The sequence below is a fragment of the Cynocephalus volans genome, chromosome 10 (genome assembly GCF_027409185.1).
Source record: "Cynocephalus volans isolate mCynVol1 chromosome 10, mCynVol1.pri, whole genome shotgun sequence".
In the NCBI taxonomy this organism is placed as follows: Eukaryota; Metazoa; Chordata; class Mammalia; order Dermoptera; family Cynocephalidae; genus Cynocephalus; species Cynocephalus volans.
This window is the reverse complement of record NC_084469.1, coordinates 108,793,151-108,806,539: the sequence shown is the minus strand read 5'-3', so window position 1 is coordinate 108,806,539 and position 13,389 is coordinate 108,793,151. Positions and strand designations below refer to the sequence as shown.

General features: G+C 46.4%; 1 protein-coding gene across 1 annotated transcript; it reads left to right on the top strand.

Moving 5' to 3' along the window:
• The first annotated feature begins 1,015 nt into the window (after positions 1-1,015).
• FAM32A (family with sequence similarity 32 member A) lies at positions 1,016-6,147 on the top strand. Its single transcript, XM_063112007.1, has 4 exons — positions 1,016-1,118; positions 1,236-1,377; positions 4,757-4,810; positions 5,094-6,147. The coding sequence occupies exons 1-4, from the start codon at positions 1,045-1,047 to the stop codon at positions 5,160-5,162; spliced, it is 339 nt and encodes a 112-aa protein (XP_062968077.1). The 5' UTR covers positions 1,016-1,044; the 3' UTR covers positions 5,163-6,147.
• The last annotated feature ends 7,242 nt before the right edge of the window (positions 6,148-13,389 follow it).

The window sequence follows — 13,389 nt, the reverse complement described above, 5'->3', positions numbered from 1 at the left end:
TTTACAATAGCCAAGAGTTGGAACCAGCCCAAATGTCCATCATCAGATGAGTGGATACGGAAAATGTGGTACATCTACACAATGGAATACTACTCAGCTATAAAAACGAATGAAATACTGCCATTTGCAACAACATGGATGGATCTTGAGAGAATTATATTAAGTGAAACAAGTCAGCCACAGAAAGAGAAATACCACATGTTCTCACTTATTGGTGGGAGCTAAAAATGAATATATAAATTCACACACACACACACACACAAAAACCGGGGGGGGGGGGGGGGGGGTGGGTGGGTGGGTGGGCAGAAGATATAACAACCACAACTACTTGAAGATGATACGACAAGCAAACAGAAAGGACATTGTTGGGGGGGAGGGGGGAGGGAGAAGGGAGGGAGGTTTTGGTGATGGGGAGCAATAATCAGCCACAATGTATATCGACAAAATAAAATTTAAAAAAAATAATAATAAAATAAAATAAAATATTCATTCAACTCTAAAAAAAAAAAAAAAAAAGAGTTAAGATCCCCTTACCGGTCATCTTAAAAAAAAAAAAAGAATAAAACGGATGCATTTTACTGTGTATAAATTATGCCCCAATAAAATTAGTGTTTTAATTTTTTTAATACACCACCGACATATTTCGTATTTTCATAAAACGGAAAAAATTAATGAGTGCTGTTTAGGTTTACGAAATTAGGTCCACTTGTCCACTGAAAGCTAAAATACGGCAATAAAAGAAAACAGGAAATAGAAAGGCACGCAAAACACCCCAAACAGCAATGGCTTTTAAGGACCCCCCCCAAAGCCTGTGAAATCAGAAGTGAGAGCCCAAGCCGGAAGTGTGTCAGGGAACAAGATGCAAACGACGCGTCCTCGCGTAACTCTCCGCCCTGCCGCAACCCGGAAGTGTGGCTCGAGATGGAGACCAAGAGCGCACGCGTGCTGTCCAGCTAGGCCAATCAAGATGAAGGAAGGCGGGACTTCGGTCGGAAATAGCGTTTGCAAACAGGAAGTGTGGCAGTCGCACTGTCGGCGGGCGCTATGGAGGTTTACGAACAGGTCCAGAAGGGGCCTTTAAAGCTGAAAGGCGTCGCAGAGCTCGGCGTGACCAAGCGGTAAGTCTCCAGGGCCCGCTAGGCTCCGCCTTTTGTCCCCTTAGACCTTTTCCCGGGACCACAGGCCTTGGTCCTCTGACCCGCCCTCACCTGCCTGCTCCCCATCTCCTCTCCCAGGAAGAAGAAAAAGAAGGACAAGGACAAGGCGAAACTCCTGGAAGCGATGGGAACAAGCAAAAAGAACGAGGAAGAGAAGCGGCGCGGCCTGGACAAACGGACCCCGGCTCAGGCAGCTTTCGAGAAGATGCAGGAGAAGCGGGTGAGGCGGGGCGCCGAGCAGGAGGGGGCGGGGCTGCTGGGGATGCCTTCGTGGAGTGCGGAGGCAGGGCCGGAAGGCTCGGAACCGGGGTCAGCGCTGGGATGCTCGGGGAAGGCCCCTCATACCGGGGAGAACTGTGTGAGAGTGGAGGATCTCATGTCTCGGGGAGCTCCGAGGAGACCCCCCGTAGCCCGAGTGGACGCAGAGGGGGGAGAGCTAGAGCTGGTGCTGAGAGGAGGTCAGAGCTGTAGAATCGGCTTTGGGTTCCATCGCTGTGGCTCTTTTGCCCTGCGACACTAGACCGGTGACTTTTCTTCTCTCCGTGCCTCTTTCATCATCTGTAGGAGTCAGGGTAGTAATTTCTCCTAAGAGGGTTGGGAACTTTGGACGAAGTCATGCAAGTAGAGCACTTGCCAGTAACGTAAGTGCTCAGTGGATGCTAGCTGTTGTTGTTAAATGGCCACGCTCGCTGCTCTGAGTCACCACGAACTCTGTTTCCATGATGACTTTGTTTGGCAGGCTCAAATAGGTTGTATTTTAAGGCTCCAATAAGTCATTTCTGTTGATATTAAACACAGTAAATTTGGGCGGTGGGGGATAGGGGAAGTCAAGGTCAGATAGACAAGCTTGGCTGATTATGCTGGGGGGAGGAAATAGTCAGGCTAGGGCAGTGGTTCTCAACTTGGGGTGATCCCCTCTCTTACCCCACCCCTCAGCACATTCGGCAATGTCTGGAGACATTTTTGGTTCACAACTGAGTGAGGGAGAGCTACTGGCATCTAGTGGGTGGAGGCCAGGGATGCTACTACACATCCTGCATTGCACAGAAGGACCCCACAGCCAAGAATGACCCATCCCCAAATGTCAGTAGTGCTGATGCTGAGAAACCCTAACCCTGGTCTATGTGATTCGGTACGATGACGTTGGGAAAAGTTAACTCATTACTCTCAGGTGTGATTTAGTCATACAGAAACACATGGACACAGTAGCTCTGGCAAGACAAATCTGGGTTCATCTCTCTCTTTACCACTTCATAGTGGTGTAACCCTGGGCAAGTCAGTTACCCTCCATATAAAGTAGCGCTAACGGCTCTACCTTGTAGGGTTGTGGTGAGGTTTTAACAAATGAATGCCCTTGTGTCTTTTAAGACCCTTAAGTTGTAGTCAGAGGCAGGGCTGAGATTTTATTGCTGGAGCCAGGATGAGAGGATAATGTAGCCATCAAGTGACTAATACTGGTGGCTCAGAGTAGAGCATTAATGGTGGAGCCAGTGGAAGGTATCAGATTTGGGGTGGATTTTCAAGGGAAAATGACAGGATTGGCTGATGGGTCGGACGCAGGCTGGGAAAGGAAGGAGAGTCAAGGGATGATCAAGACTTTTGGCTGAGCAGCTGGTGAATAAAGGTGCTATTTACTGAGGTGGGAATGATTGCAGGTAAAGCAGGTTTCCCCAGGGGGATCAAGGCTTTGGTTTAGGGAAGTTAAGAGAGATGCTTGTAATAAATCCAAGTGGAGAATTCTTATGGGCAGTTTGATATCAGAGTCTGCAGTCTGGAGGAGAGGTCTGGGCTCCAGAGAAACCTTTGGGAATTGCTGTGGGGCTGGGTGAGCTCCGCTGAGGACGGACAGTGACAGAAGAGAAGTCAGGGCTGATCTCTGGTGATCAGAGGGTGGCAGAAAAGAACTTGTAAAAGAGCCTGGGAGGAAGCAGTGGCGAGGGAGGAGAAAAACCAGGAGAGTGGTGTCCTGTAACTCTCTGAAAGAGAGCAGCCAAAAAGGGAAACAGAGAAATGGATCTGCAGCTGGAGAGGAGTATGGGGTGAAGGGGAAATTTTTGTTTTTGTTGTCATTTAAAGTGGGAGGTATTACAGTGTGTTTTGTCTAGGAGAGAGAGAGAGCTATTAGAAATGAAGCAAATGAAGGAGAAGAGAGACGGGTGTGGATAAAGCCAGGTACAGTGGGAAAATGCAGATTCCTTCCTGGGTGCGAAGGCTGAATAGCTCCCAGGCTCCCGGAAGAAGGGCCCACTGGGACTGGTAGAAAGGGCAGGGCCATGGATCTCCAGCCCCATCACCAACGGTGCAGTCTGGTCCCCATTCTCTCCATCTGTGAAGTGGGGATGGCTACAGCGCCCAAGACACCCTGTGGACTCGGTGCATGGAGCATCTCAAATTGGGGGAGGAAGGGCAGAGCCTGGCATCAAGTGACAGCTGGTCAAGTCAGTGTGGCCTCTTGTGAGAGACCCAGGCCTCAGGTGGGTTCACGGCTGCTGGAGGAGAGGCAAGGATGCTTCCTGGGGAGGATCAGCCAAGGGGAGCTGACTGGATACAAAGGGAGGTGAGGAGGGATGAGGAGGAGCAGCCACGTGGCAGCTAATGGTATCATCTCATGATTGTTTGGGTTGACTGGGCTCGGCTGGGTGGTTCTCCTGCTGACCTCACTTGCAGTCTGGTGCAGTCAGATGGTAGCTGGGCCTGGAGATCTCTGGAAGCACCACTGGGCTGGGACATCCACATGTCTGGTGCCTCAGGGCTTCTTTTGTGCCCTCTTCCCATGTGTCATCTCATCCTCCAGGTCCTTTCTTTCCAGCAAGGCCATCAGGCTTCCTGCATGTACGTGAAGCAAAAGCTGCCAGTGGTCTTCGGCCTAGAACTGGCACTGCATTCTCTTGAGTAATCTCACTCCAGGTCCAGCTCAGAGTCAGTGTGGCAAGGAGACTGACAAATAGTGGGCACCACAGTTCACAGGGACCACCAAAGAGTCAGCCACAGCCACCCAGCTAGTAAATGTAGAGCCAGGTGCGGCCCCAGGTCTGTCTGGCTCTGCATCCCACCCTCTCCCAAGGTACCAACCTTACCAGGTACCATCAGGTGTTGGGAATGAGAGTTGGAGCAGGTTATGGTGCAGGATGCAGATTCCAGAAACTGGTGAAGGTGATCTGGGTCTTGTAGCCCTCCTGGGCACTGTGATTGAACAGCAAGATGGTTACTGCAACCGGAGCACCAGTTCTGTGTCACCTACTCTGTTGGACTCTTTACCTTCCTCGTTCCTCATCTTTTCTCAAACCCCACCTGGGACCTTGCTTTCCTGCAAGTTGGGAATGTTGTCAGTTGCCCACGGATGCAGGAAGCATGTGCACAGCTCCCAGCAGAGTCTGCTCGTGGGTGTGTGCTCAGCCAGTGCTGGTTCATTTTGGGCCTCTTGTGAGACCGGAACCAAAGAGTGACTGACCCGAGTTCCCTGTTGGACCAGACTGAGTGGAGTTGGGGGATGGGGGGACAATGTGTACAGCCTGAACCTGGCCATTATCGATGGAGAGCCAGGCTGGCTCAGCTGTGTGAAGCATGCGATCTCACCTCCATGTCTCTTCTCCCTCCAGCAAATGGAAAGGATTCTGAAGAAAGCATCCAAAACTCACAAGCAGAGAGTGGAGGTAAGCCACTGGGCCCAGTGGGGGAGACTGAGCCACTCAAGGTACCAGCTGGACTCAGATGCTAAGGGCCTGACCGAGGGAGCCATGTTGGCAGGGAGGGGACTTAACCCAACAGAAGTAACACCTTCCCAGGGTCATGCCAGGGAGAGCCAAGGTTTCAGGCATGTGTAAGATCTGGCAGGGTGGATCTGAGAGGAGGAGGCTCACAGAGCCGAGACAGGACGTGAGAGAGGTGGGGTTGGGCGGTGTTGCACATCCCTGGTTTCCTCCTTCCCTTTGCTAGGACTTCAACAGACACCTGGATACACTCACGGAGCATTATGACATTCCCAAAGTCAGCTGGACAAAGTAGCCTCCTGGCCCTGGGTGTGGAGCAGCATCGAGGGGAAGCAGATGGCAAAGCCAGGGTTTTGTTTGGTGTCTTTGGTATTTTCTAGAAACATTATTTTACACAAGCCCTTGCACTTCTGCTGTGACAGTGCTTTTCGAAGCTGTGTGCCCTCATTCTGGAACCGGATTAAAGTAAGACTGTTCTTTTACTCAGCTTAGGTTTCTTAGTAGCACATAGAAGATAAGCCTTTTTCGTTTGTTTTGTTTTTGTTTTGTATTTTGGTGGCTGGCTGGTATGGGGATCTGATCCCTTGATCTTGGTGTTGAAACACCTCACTCGAAATAACAGCTCACTGGCCAGCCCCAACCTTTTCAGTTTGAATGGAAATTTTTGAACCTTTATCTAGAGGTAAAGGCCATCTCTGTGTAAGTGCTGTGTAAAAATATGTTTACCCCCAGGTCGCAACTAATTTTCTAAGGCCAGCCAGCTGTCTTCACCTGGATGAGACGGACTCCAGAGGGAAAGAAGCTAAGACCAGTGTGGCCTGTGATGTGCAGATGACCGTGGGACTCTGCGTGGGCTGCCCTTCCAAGCTCCCTCTAGTTTGGGGCTTAATGCTGTTCCACCCAGGGCCCGGGGAAGCCACTCGCAGCTTTGTGGCTTTCAAACTGTCTGCTCAGCCATCTGGCTAGTGAGACAGTACAGCCTTGGTAGCAGATACCCACCAAAGGCAAGGAGGGAACGCATGCTTGTCCCTTTCTGAGCCTGCTCCACGCAATACTCCCATCCAGACACATCTAGTAGGGATTGGTCCTGATATGATATTTGATGTCAGTATTTCTTTAGAACTTCTATAATTTAATAGAGAGGGTTTTTAAAAATTTCCTGGTGAAAGGGCTCCTCACTCTGTAGATTTGGTGCCTTGGGGTGAGAGAATGTTAATTGTACTGTTTCTGTTTATAATTTATTGGGTTGTCCTTTGTGGACCAATAAAAGGTCAGTGTTTGTAACTATCCCCTGTGTACTTGAGAAGATGATAAGGCCTCTGTTACCAGAGTAGAGAATTCAGCACATGTGCCCACGAGGTGGGCTGCCATTCTGTAAAGTCATCGTCCTGGATGCAGAGCTGGTTCGGGGCCCGCATCCTGGCCATCCTCTGGTTCTCTTCACATCTCTCCTAGCATCTGCTTTACAAAAGTTGCTGCCATGTTATTTGGTACATTGATACCTGTAACTATTATATGTTTCCTGTGGATTATAGGACTGTAGCCAAAGGGACTGTGGCCTGTCCTTCTTTGTTACTGTAATTCTTGGCATGAATTCTCCCTCATAGTGACAGCAGCCCTTGTCCCTGTTTTGTTTGCCTTTGGCTGACGTACCAATGACTGTTGTTCCTACTGGTGCAGCCTTTCTCACTGTGCTTTTGTGACAGAGAATTAGATTTTGGTCTGTGAACCAATCTCTATGTCTTTCTCATCAGTCGGAGAATTAAACCTACTGACATCAACATGAGCATCACGAGGTGGGTGGGCAGACTCCCACTATCCCGGGGAGGGCCTCCTTCCCTGCATTCTCTTTTGCTTGCATTTTCCCTAAGGTCTCCTGTAAGGTTCAGATTTTTGGTGTGGTTTAGTGTTTTGTACGTGGGCTAACACAGCTAATTAATTCATTTGTAGCCTCAGGCAGCACTTAGGATGAGCCTGGCCCTCATCCCCTTCCTCCCCAGGAGGCCCACAGAGGCCCCTTTGACACACTGGGGTAGGAATCCCATGCCCTCGTTGGTTGTTCTTTGGAAGCCCTGGGCCTCGGCCTAGAGGCCTCACCAGTGGCACCTTCCCAGGGCCTGCCTGGGTCACAAGGCACTGTCACTCAGCCAGATCAGTGTTTCCCCACCAGGGTGGTGGGGGCCAGTGAGGGGCGCTGGCCTCAGCCTTCTTCCTGACCAGGGTCCAGATGGTGGGGACACATGTCTTCCATGTCTGTGCTTGGTCACTCGCTTCACCACCCTGGGCGTTTCATGTTGTTACATCAAGCACCATTTGCTGACTACACCACTCGCCTTCCCTCTGATGTGGTGTGGTATGACTCCTCCTGGGTGACCACGGACAGGTGCAGGGCTCATCTGGCTCCATCACTGACCTTCCATGTGACCCCACGAGGTGCCACCATCTCCCAATACCTCCATTTTCCCAGCAGAAAAGTGGGGACAAGGAGTCAGGGATGACGCCTCCACTGCACTGACCACAGGGCCACCCGCCAGGGGCCACGCAGACAAGGTGCATGGATGGACAAACTCTCTTCTCCTGTGAGGTGACTGGCAACCTGCTCAACCCTCACATCACCAACAGCTTGTCCCCGTCTCTCCCTGACCCGCTGTCCTCCTCGGGCGTGGTCCTCATGCCAGCAGCGCCAGATCCCCTTTGCACTCACTGGAAATATAGGTGTGCAGGCCCGCCCCGACCTGCTGAAGCAGAGTCTCAGGCTGGGGCCTGGGAAACCCACCACCAAGCACCGTGGTGATGCTTATGTGCACTGAAGTTGGAGCAGGGCTGCCTGCTCTGTCGGGAACTCACACGAGGGCAGGAAATGGCCATCTTCTTACTGGCACCTGTACTCGTGCTTCCTTCCCCCCTAAAGTGCTGATGTGCCCACCTGACCAGACCACTCTTGCCTTCAAGGGCTGTGTTTTCTCCCTCCTTGTCCCGTATCACCTTGGCTGTCCCGTGGGCATCCAGCTTAACACGAGTAGAACCTTGGCCTCCACTATGTGGACTCTTCCCAACTCAGTAAACGATGCTGCCCAGTCCAACGCTCAGTGCCCTCACTGCCCACACCTGCAGCAGGAGCAAGCCCTGATGGCCTCCCTCTGGAAGACCCTAGGCCTGACCCCATATGTCAGCCTCACTGCCACCCTGGGGGCCACGCTCCCATGTGGGCATTCACCTCCCACCCCCCACCTATACATGGCACACAGAGAGTAGCAGCCTAGAGCTCAGGGTAGCGGCTCTGCCTCCAGCAGTGTGTTTGCCAGTATGCCTGAGAGCCCTCCCACTACAGACATGGAGAAATGCACAAGATAAAGCAAACGTGCACAGTTGTGCCCATGGGAAAGCAAGGGAAACCTGCAGAGCCCACACGGAGGAACTGGACACTGGAGAAATAGCATGAGCCCATGCTGGAGTTGCTCTTGGGAACCAAGGGGTTTACGTTTAAGGACTAAGTGGTGGATGGGCCTTTGGGCCCCTGGAAGTTGGTGAAAGACAATGGAGACTCTTGCATGAAGCTGAGATCCTTGGAGGGTCATAGTTATACTCACAGTAAAAGACTAGAAAAAATATTTGCTTACCCCCCACCCCACCACCACCACCGCCCCAAGTCCTGGGAGGTACAGAGCACTATTTACTCTCTTGGCCTGAGATCTGGTAGAGAGACAGTCTCCCCTGAAGTCTTGTCACAACTAGTTTAGAGCTGAAATGTATACAGTCAGCACTCCATATCTGTGGATTCAACCAACCATGGGTCAAAAATATTTGAGAAAAAAAGATGGATGGTTGCATCTGTACTGAACACGTACAGATTTTTTTCCCCATTATTGCTTTCTAAACAATACAGTATAACAACTATTTCCATAGCACTTACATTGTATCAGGTGATGTAAATAATCTAAGAATGATTTAAAGTACACGGGAAGATGTGCATAGGTTGTATGCAAATACCACAACATTTTACATCACAGACTTGAGTATCCGAGGATTTTGGTATCCTTGGGGGATTCTGGAACCAATCCCTTGCAGATACTAAGGGACAGCTGTACTACCTACGTGGCCTGGAGACACTTGAGCCAAGACATGGACAACACAAAACCTTCCTGGAGGACCATAACTTCAACCTTTATCACCTAAGATCCTCACAACATCCTGAACATGAGTGCACACCCCAAAATTACAAAACACACGAGAGCAGACTGTAAATGGAAGGATCGGATCCTTGGGAATTTTGTATGAGGATTATCAGACATGTAAACATAATATGCAGTAAGTCTCTAGATGATTACAGGCAAAAGAAAGAGTAGTTAGAAAAGAACAAAAAGCTGTTAAGACTAGACAGTTGCAACATCTAACAAGGCAAATTATTGGAATACAAATTATCCAGATAACTTCCACAAATCAGACAGAAAAAAAAGACCCTAATAGAAAATGGGCAATGTGTGAAGAAACAACACAGAAGATGACATACAAACAGCAAACATGGAAGGATATTCAACTTTGTAGGTATTAAGGAAATAAACTAAGACCATAATTAGATGCTATTTTATACACTCATCAAATTGGCCAGAAAAATTTTTTTAAGTCCGACAAAACCAGATAATATTGGAGTCCACATTCTCTAAGGTATTCTCAAGAGAAATGAGTTAGAAGTCAACAACAAATGAATTACTTTAAAAATACTTCCAAAAGTAAGAGTTGTTTTTTTTTTTTTTTTTAAAGATGACTGTGAAGGGGTTCTTAACCCTTGACTTGATGTTGTAAGCACCAGGCTCTCCCAAATAAGCTAACCGGCAATCCCTGTATAGGGATATGAACCCTTGGCCTTGGTCTTATCAGCACCATACACTCCCAAGTGAGCCATGTGCCGACCCTCAAAAATATGATATTTTAAAGCACACTTCTCAATCACTAGGTGGCAAAGGAGAAATATGATGGAAGTTAGAAAATATTACAGAATGTTGTTTTTGATCTGAATACAGCTTACATGGATGTGCTTTTTGAAATTCTATCAAGCACTGATGATTTGCTCACTTTCCTATGCATATGTTACACTTCGGTAAAACATTTACAGAGGAAAAAAAGAGGCAAGATTTTTTTTTTTTGTGACCGGTAAGGCGATCGCAACCCTTGGCTTGGTGTCATCTGCACCGCGCTCAGCCAGTGAGCGCACTGGCCATTTCTATATAGGATCCGAACCCGCGGTGGGAGCGCCGCTGTGCTCCCAGCGCCACACTCTCCCAAGTGAGCCACGGGGTCGGCCCCCCAAAAATGTTTAAAGCAGTCAGAGAAAGATACATTACCTTCAGACATATGACAACTTGACAGCTGACTTCTCAAAGGAAGCCAGGAAACAGTTGAGTGTCATTTTCAACATGCTCTTGAAAGAAAACCACCAACCCAAATTATATACCCAACAGAAATATTATTTGAAGAGTGAGGTTAAAATAAAAGCAGTTTTCAGACTGTAAAGGGCAGGAGCAGACTCACACTAAATAAAATTGTAAATGATGTACTTCAGGCCAAAGGAAAGTGATCACAGATGGAAGAAGATATAAAAGAGTAAATACATGGGAAAACCTAGACAAACATAGATTGTATAAAATGTTTTCTGAAGTTCTTTTTTTTTTTTAAGTGATAGAATTAAAATATGCGACAGAAAGAGAAGTCTGCAGGAGTAAGTGGAGTCAAAGTGTTCCAAGTCCATCACTGGCTGAGAGGAGAGAAAATAACATTGATTAAATCTGCATTTTGATAAGTGCTCATTTTAATCTCTAAGGGATCCACTACAATAGTGAAGGTAAATTTGTAACTTCCAAATGTTCAAAGGAAACAATGATTTTTTAAAAAGCCACAAATGATCTGAACTCAGGGCAGAGAGGAGATGAAAGGGAACACAGAAAGGGCAAAAACAGAAAACAAAGTAAGATGGCAGATTTAACTCTAGATTTAAATGGAATATCATTTATTACATTAAATGTAAATGGACTAAATGTTCCAGTTAAAAGTCAGTTTGTGAAAGTGGATTTTTAAAATTCCAACTCTATGCTATTAAGAAGTGACACATCAAAAACATAAAAATGCAGAAAGATTAAAAGTAAATGGATGGGGGAAATACATCGTACAAATAACAAAGAAAGCTGGAGTGGACCTTAACATTAGACAGCATGTGCTTTAAGGCAGAATTATTGCTAGAGATAAAGAGGGACACATTGTAATGATAAAACATTCACTTCATCAGGGAGATCATTTTAAAATTGTTGTGAACCTAATAACATGGCCACAAAATACATAAAGCAAAAATTGATACAACTACCAGGAGAAATACTTAAATCCTTAGTCATACTGAGAGATTTGAACTCATCTCTTTTAGCAATAGTAGAACAGGTAGACAAAAGAAATCAGCAAATGTGAATATTTGAGCAATAAAACTGTAAATTTCATGTAATGCGTCTGTATCATTTTATTCCACAACTGCAGAATGCAGTTTCTTTCGAGCACACACTTAGTTACAAAGCAAAACTGAAGGAAATAGCCTCTTGACCAAAATGTTATTTAGTTAGAAATTATTGTAAAAACTATAACAATATTTCCATTCTTTTGGAAGCCAGATCTAGGTAGCCTATTGGTCAACGAAGTAATTCTATGAAAGTTATATTTTGAAATGAGAGTTAATAAAAATACTGCACTTCAAAACTCATGCAATGTAGCTGACGTAGAATTTAGATGGAAATTTATAGCCTTAAGTATATATATGAAATATATATGTAAAGTATATATATATATAGAATGTATACAGTATAAATGAAATATATGTACTTTATATATAAATTTTATATATACTTTATGCTTTGGACTATGTATGCTTTCATATATAAAGTATACTCATATATATTAAATATACATATATGTATATATGTCAGGTCTGCCATCGGCCGACCCGAACAGCCCTTGCCTCGCTATCAGTCTTTCCCTTGTGGGCAAGCGGATTGCCCGGATTCCTCTTTCCCTCCAGTCCCCGTTGGGAGGAGACGGGAGAAGAGAGCCCTGAAGAGAGGTAAGCACAGGTGCCGGCCCCAACCAGCCTATTAAAGGACACTCAGACACGGCGGGGGTTCTGTCGAGCAGTTCCCTTTATTATCACACAAGCACTTGCTTTTAAAGGCAAATGGGGAAGGGAGGTTTTTACATCCTCCAGTCGGCTTAAAGCTTACGAGAGCATGCATCCTGTCTCAATGCCTAGCTATTGCAATCACTCAGTGTTCACGAGCGTGGAACCGCGTATTTGGCCAATAAGGGCTAAGGCAAGGTTCCCGCAGACACTCCCTACTTCCTCCCGGTGCCATCTTAGGCTGCCACGTTAATATGCCCTTGTGGGCCCATAATGGCGCCGCTTGTAATGTCACTTAAGGTGGCGTTAGTTTTTAAGGCCCGACATATATATATAGAAAGCCTGAAAATAATTAGCTAAGCATCCATCTCAAGAATTTAGGAAAAAAAAAAAAACAAGAAAATAAACCTAAGAGCACCAAAAGAAGGAAATAATAGGGAGGGAATATGAAGGAAATAGAAAACAGGTATTCAATAAAGAGAATAAACAAAATCACAAGTTGGTTATTTTTAAAGATGAATGAAATTAGGGCCAGCCATGGCTCACTTGGGATAGCGTGGTGCTGACAACACAAAGTCAAGGGTTAAGATCCCCTTACCAGTCATCTTAAAAAAAAAAAAAAAGAATCGTAGAAACTCTTTGAGAGAATAGAAAAATAGGAAACATTCTCTGACTTATTTTATATAGAGACCAGCTCATCCTTGAAACAGCAGATGTGAAAATCCTAAACAAAACCCAGGGGGAGGAAAAGCAATATATAAGAGAGAGAAAACATTGTAACTAAGTTGGGTTAAATCATCAGAATTCAAAATTTGTATAACACTGGAAAATCCACCCAATCCACTACATTAAAAAGGTTAAGACAGGAAAACATATATAATTGTTTCAATACATGCAGGTAATATATGTGATCGAATGAAACATTCACTCATAATTAACAAGAATAAACAACCCTTAAGGAAACTACAACTATTTACAATAGTGTCCAAAAAAAAAAAAAAAAAAATGAAGTACCCACGATTAAATTAAACAAAAAGTACGTAAGGCCTCTATGTGTCTTCACCTAAATGAAGGACAGAGAGAGATACCATGTTCATAGAATGGAAGTCTCAGCATTAAAGATGCCAAACTCCTTGTGACAGGCAGAATAAGTCCCCCATCCCCACCCCCACCAAAGATGTCCACGATCTAGCACACACATCCTGTGAATATGGCTAGTTACATGGCAAAGGGGAATTAAGGTAGCAGATGGAGTTAAGGCTGCTAATCCACTGACCCTAATGGGGAGATTATCCTGAATGACCCGAGTGGGCCCACTGTAATCCCAATGGTTCTTAAGAGTGGAAGGCACAGGAGAGGAGAACCAAAAAGA

Coding starts and splice junctions, on each gene's coding strand:
- FAM32A (XM_063112007.1), top strand. CDS start 1,045: ATGGAGGTTTACGAACAGGTCCAGAAGGGGCCTTTAAAGCTGAAAGGC. Junction 1,378..4,756: donor AGAAGATGCAGGAGAAGCGG/GTGAGGCGGGGC, acceptor TTCTCCCTCCAG/CAAATGGAAAGGATTCTGAA. Junction 4,811..5,093: donor CTCACAAGCAGAGAGTGGAG/GTAAGCCACTGG, acceptor TCCCTTTGCTAG/GACTTCAACAGACACCTGGA.